The 6,150-nt window shown below is 44.8% G+C and overlaps 1 protein-coding gene across 1 annotated transcript in view; it reads left to right on the top strand.

Moving 5' to 3' along the window:
• Positions 1–5,883, top strand: part of LOC148758258 (endogenous retrovirus group K member 8 Gag polyprotein-like) — a 108,906-nt gene extending 103,023 nt beyond the window's left edge. The window contains exon 3 of the mRNA XM_088798897.1: positions 5,684–5,883. Within this exon, the coding sequence (XP_088655023.1) occupies positions 5,684–5,820 (137 nt within the window). The 3' untranslated portion in view covers positions 5,821–5,883. The remainder of the gene's footprint in view (positions 1–5,683) is intronic.
• The last annotated feature ends 267 nt before the right edge of the window (positions 5,884–6,150 follow it).

Below are 6,150 nucleotides of genomic sequence, written 5' to 3' on the forward strand. Positions count from 1 at the left end.
CATCCCTCATTCTCAACTAAACCAACATAAGAACCTTTTCCTTACCCTCGTTGTAACCGTGGCTCTAACACATTTTCGACCCTAAACTTATACTTGGTTGTTATCCAAATCCGTAACCTGTCCAAACCATCACACTAACTTTAACTAACAAGTCAACACTGTCCACAACTTCGGGCTAACCGAGGCCCTAACACTGAACCGAAAATTAATGTTCACCTGGCTGCAGGCAGTAGCTGAACCATGTCCCATCCCTCAGCCTCACACTAACCAACATACAATCCATTCTCATAACCTCCCGCTACCCGTGGCCCTAACAGTCTTCTGAGCCTAAACGTGCACCTGGCTGTAAGCAGAACCCGAACACAGTCCCATCCCTCACCCTCACTCTAACTAACATAACAGCCTTTAACTTTCATTGCGGTAAACCGTGGCTCAAACACTGTTCCGAACCTAAATGTATTTATGGCTGTAGGCAGCAGCCGAACACAGTTCCATTCCTCACCCTCAACTTAACTAACATACCAACCTTTTGCCTACCCTTGCGATAACCGTGGCTCTAACACTCTTCCGACCCTAATTATATACTTGGCTGTTATCCGAACCCGTACCCTGTCTGAACACTCACTCTCACTTTAACACACAAACCCTCTCTCACCCTCGGGCTAACCGAGTCCCTAACACTGACCGGAATCTTAATGAATACCAGCCTGCATGTAGTAGCCAAACCCTGTCCCATCCCTCAACCTCACACTAACCAACATAAAAACCTGTCCCATACCTCCCTGTAACCGTGGCCCTAACAGTGTTCCAAGCCTAAACGTACGCTTGGCTGTAAGCAGAACCCGAACCTGTCCCATCCCTCAACCTCAGCCTAACCAACATACCAACCTTTAACGTCCCTCACACTGACCATGGTTTGAACACTGTTCCAAACCTAAATGTACCTGGCTGTAGGCAGAGCAGAACAAGTTTCCATCAATCACCCTCAAATTAACCAACATACAAACTTTTCCCTACCCTCGCGGTATCCATGGTTCTAACACTTTCAGACCATAAACGTATACTTGGCTGTTATGTAAACCCGTACCCATCTAAACAATCACCCTCACTTTAACTAACACACCAACCCTCTCTCACCCTCGGGTTAAATGAGGCCCTAACACTGACCCGAACTTTAATGTATACCAGACGGCAGGCAGTAGCTGAACCCTGTCCCATCCCTCAGCCTCACACTAACCAACATACAATCCTGTCCCATACCTTCCGGCAACCATGGCCCTAACATAATTCCAAGCCCAAACGTACAACTGGCTTTAAGCAGAACCCGAACCATGACCCATCCCTCACCCTCAGCCTAACCAACATACCAACCTTTAACGTCCCACGAACTGACCAAGGTTCAAACACTGTTCCGAACTTAATGTATACCTGCCTGTAGGCAACAGTCGTGGATGTTTCCATCACTCACCCTCAACTTAACCAACATAACAACCTTTTTTCTACACTCACGGTAACCGTGGTTCTAACACTCTTCCGACCGTAAACGTATACTTGCCTGTTATCCAAACCCTTACCCTGTCCAAACCCTCACCCTCACTTACACTCACACACCAACCCTGTCTCACCTTTGGGCTAACCGAGGCCCTAACACTGACAGGTACCTTAATGTATACCTGGCTACAGGCAGTAGCTGAAACCTGCACCATCCCTCAGCCTCTCACTGAACAACATACAATCCTTTCCCATACCATCCAGCTAACAGTGGTCATAACAGTGTTCCAAGCCTAATCGTGCACCTGGTTGTAAGCAATATCTCAACACTCTCCCATCACTCACCCTCACTCTAACCAACATACCAACTTTTAACTTCCCTCAGGCTGACCAAGGTTCAAATACTGTTACGAAACTACTTGGCTGTTATCCGAAACTCTACACTGTCCAAACACTCACCGTCACTTTAACTAACACACCAAACCTGTTCACCCTCAGGCTAACCGAGTTCCTAACCCTCACACGAACCTTAATGTATACATAGATACAGGCATTAGCCGAACACTCTCCCATCCCTCAGACAGACACTAACCAACATTCAATTCTTTCCCATACCCTCCAGCTAACCGTGGCCCTAACAGTGTTCCGAGCCTAGATGTACAAAAGGCTGTAAGCAAAAGGAGAACCCTGACCCATTTCTTACCCTCACCCTAACCATCATACCAACCTTTTACTTCCCTCACAGTTACCGTGGCTCAAACACTGTTCCGAACCTAAATGTATACTTGGCTGTTAAACGAAACCGTACCATGTCCAAACACTCACCCTCATTTTAACTAACACACAAACACTGTCTCACCCTCCGGCTAACCGACTCTAACACTGACCGGAACCTTCATGTATACCTAGCTGCAAGCAGTAACAGAACTCTGACTCATCCAAAAGCTTGACAGTAACCAATATACAATCCTTTCCCATACCCTCCAGCTAACTGTGGCCATAACAGTGTTCCGAGAATAAATGTACACCTGGCTGTATGCAGAAGCTGAACACTGTCCCATTCCTCACCCTCACCCTAACAATCATACCAACCTTATCTTCCCTCGTGGTTACCATGTCTCAAAATCTGTTCCGAACCTAAATGTATACCTGGATGTAGGCAACAGCTGAACATGGTTGCATCCCTGTTATAGAAAAAGAACAGAGACTAGCCCAATTGTCATTAATTCCATGATTCAAAACAGGTCAGGTTAAACAAAATAAACCTAGAGGACAACATGGTTTCGGCTCATCTGATGCTTGTTGGGTTCAAGCAATGAATCATCAAAGACCAGAAATGACTCTCACTGTTAATGGCCGCTCCTTTATAGGACTTTTAGATACGGGAGCTGATGTGTCTGTTATAACTGCTCAACAATGGCCGGCACATTGGCCAAAACATCAAACCATAACTCAATTACAAGGAATAGGAATGTCACAATCACCAGAACAAAGTAGTGATAATTTAAATTGGAAAGATCAGGAGGGACATCGAAGGACTTTTCAACCATATATTGCAGCAGGATTAGCTGTTAATTTATGGGGGAGCGACACCATGAGTAAGATGGGAGTGTATTTGTATAGTCCCAATCAACAGGTCACTAATATGATGTTTGGCCAAGGCTTCCTCCCTGAAAATGGACTGGGAACAAACAATCAAGGAAGAAGGTCACCTATTGTCCCATCTCCTTTACCCCTTAGATCAGGACTAGGATATTTTCAGCTGGGGTCGCTGAGCGTCCTGTACCCTATGCTGACGCCCTCACTTGGAAAAGTGATGCCCCAGTATGGGTAGATCAGTGGCCCTTATCAGCAGAAAAGATGCAAGCTGCCAAGCTGCTAGCACTGGAGCAACTTGAAAAAGGACACATTGTTCCCTCTAATTCTCCCTGGAATTCTCCCATATTTGTTATTAAGAAAAAATCCTGTCAGTGGAGATTGTTACAGGATTTACGAAAAATCAACGAAACCATGGAATTAATGGGAGCTTTACAGCCAGGCGTACCCTGCCCCGCAGCCATACCAAAAAACACATAAAATTGTTTTGGATTTAAAAGATTGTTTTTATACCATACCTTTAAATCCTAATGATTGCCCTAGATTTGCATTCAATGTTCCTTCTGTTAATTTACAAGAACCTTTTAAGAGATATCATTGGCTAGTGCTACCTCAGGGAATGGCTAATAGCCCCACATTATGTCAAAAATTTGTATCAGCTGCAATAGAACCTACCCGAAGGGCATTTCCAGACATTTACATCATCCACTACATGGATGACATACTCCTTGCCCACTCATGTGAACCAAAGTTGCTTACTGCTTTTGCTCATTTACAGAAAAAAACTCCTCAATTATGGGCTGGCTATAGCCCCAGAAAAAATTCAGCAAGTGCCTCCTTACTCTTATCTGGGATATTGTTTAATGCCTCAGGCCATTGTGCCTCAAAAAATACAAATCCGGCGAGATTGTTTAAAAACATTAAATGGTTTTCAAGAGCTCCTGGGAGACATTAAATCTCCGGTTGACAACCGGAGCTTTGCAACCTTTGTTTAATGAACTACGAGGGGAAGCCGATCCTACTTCTCCCCGCGAGATGACTCAAGAGGGCTTAAAGGCTTTAGCTATAGTAGAAACCGCCATAAATGAACAACAAATATTATATGTAGATTATACCCAACCCTGGGAGGCGTACATTTTACCCACAAACCTCACCCCAACAGCAGTTATTTGGCAAAAAGGACCCCTAAGATGGATCCATCTCCCTGTTTCTCCCGTGAAAGTGTTAAATCCGTATCATGAAGCTGTAGCGCTGTTAGTTCAGCTATGTCGGGGAGAATCAATTAAATATTTTGGAAGAGAGCCACAAACCATTACAGTTCCCTTTACCATGCAGCAAATAGACTGGCTGTTTCAACATTCTAACACTTGGGGCATTGCACTTGCTAATTTTTCTGGAAAAATTGGTATACATGACCCAAACAACAAATTACTGCATTTTGCTATATGACACATGCCTTTACCTTTCCTAAGATTGTTCAGCAACAACCCATTAAAAATGCTGTTCTTGTTTTTACAAGATGGCTCCTCTAATGGAAGAGCTACCTATGTTATCGGTGATCAACCACATGTAATTGCATCACCTCCGGCATCAGCTCCAGTAGTTGAATTACGGGCTGTCAGTGCTGTATTTCAAACCTTACACTCAGTTCCTTCTAACTTGTATACTGATAGCTACTATGTAGCTCAATCAGTAGATAAACGTGAAACTATAGCATCCATTAAAACTCAAAATAATGAAATTCAGGGGCTGTTCATTCAAACCCAAACTCTTATCAGACAACGTACAAATCCTTGCTTTATCGGACACATTCGGGCCCATTCCGGGCTACCTGGCCCCCTCACTGAAGGCAATACCACAGCAGATCCGCTCACAAAATTGGTGGCCCTGACTAACGTTGAATTGGCTGAACAATCACACAAGTTACACCACCAAAACAGTCGGAGTCTACAAGGACAATTCCAGCTTACAAAAGAAACAGCCAGACAAATTGTAAAACAATGCCCGATCTGTCCTGTACATCACTCTGTGCCACATTTAGGGGTTAACCCTCGGGGTATCACGCCCAATCAATTATGGCAGATGGACGTTACACACGTCCCCAGTTTTGGAAAATTACAATATGTACCTGTCACTATAGATACCTTCTCTGGATTTCTCATGGCTACGGCCCAGACAGGAGAAGCCACGAAACATATTATTAATCACTGCTTGCATTGCTCCTCTGCTATGGGCCTTCCAGAAATAATTAAAACAGAGAATGGTACTGGACATACCAGTAAAGGGTTTCAACACTTCTGCTCTCAATTTAACACCACACACAAAACGGGTATTCCTTATGATCCACAAGGACAAGGAATTGTTGAACGTGCTCATAGAATGCTAAAAGCCCAACAAAAATAAAAAATAAAACAGGGGGAGACCTACGCTGTTTCGCCACATACAATCTTAAATCATACTTTATTGTGAATTTTTAAAATTTGGATGCACGGGGCAGATCTGCCGCAGATCGCTTGTGGCATCCCACTACTCAACATGATTACGCATATGTAAAGTGGAGGGACCGACCCTCTTGACAATAACTGGCATGGGCCAGATCCAGTCCTCATATGGGGACGAGGACATGTTTGTGTTTATTCACAGGATAATGGAGGAGCACGGTGGCTGCTGGAAAGGCTGGTGCGTTCTGCTGCAGATCCTACTCGGAGTCTTGACGGTCCTGACCTCAGCTGATGGAACCACGTATTGGGCTTACATCCCTGACCCCCCCTCTTGCATCCCACCATATGGGAAGGACCCCAGACTGTAGATGCTTGTGAAAACAGAAGCGCACAAGCAGCACAACTGCATTATGGAGAGACTGTTACATCGAACCCTGGAGGTATCCCATCCCAGGCTTTAATAGGTCCTTCATAGACTGGTCCGGAGGAAATGGGACACATCCAAACCCCGGACAATTGGCAACAGTTGCAGGCCTGTGGTGGGCTGATTCCTATCCCCAACATCATATGTGGAAAATAGCAGGAGCATTAGATGCCGTGGAATTGGCGGCTAAAACCCCCT

This window comes from Rhinolophus sinicus, chromosome 5 (assembly GCF_057876585.1).
Source record: "Rhinolophus sinicus isolate RSI-liver-muscle chromosome 5, RSI-T2T, whole genome shotgun sequence".
Taxonomy (NCBI): Eukaryota; Metazoa; Chordata; class Mammalia; order Chiroptera; family Rhinolophidae; genus Rhinolophus; species Rhinolophus sinicus.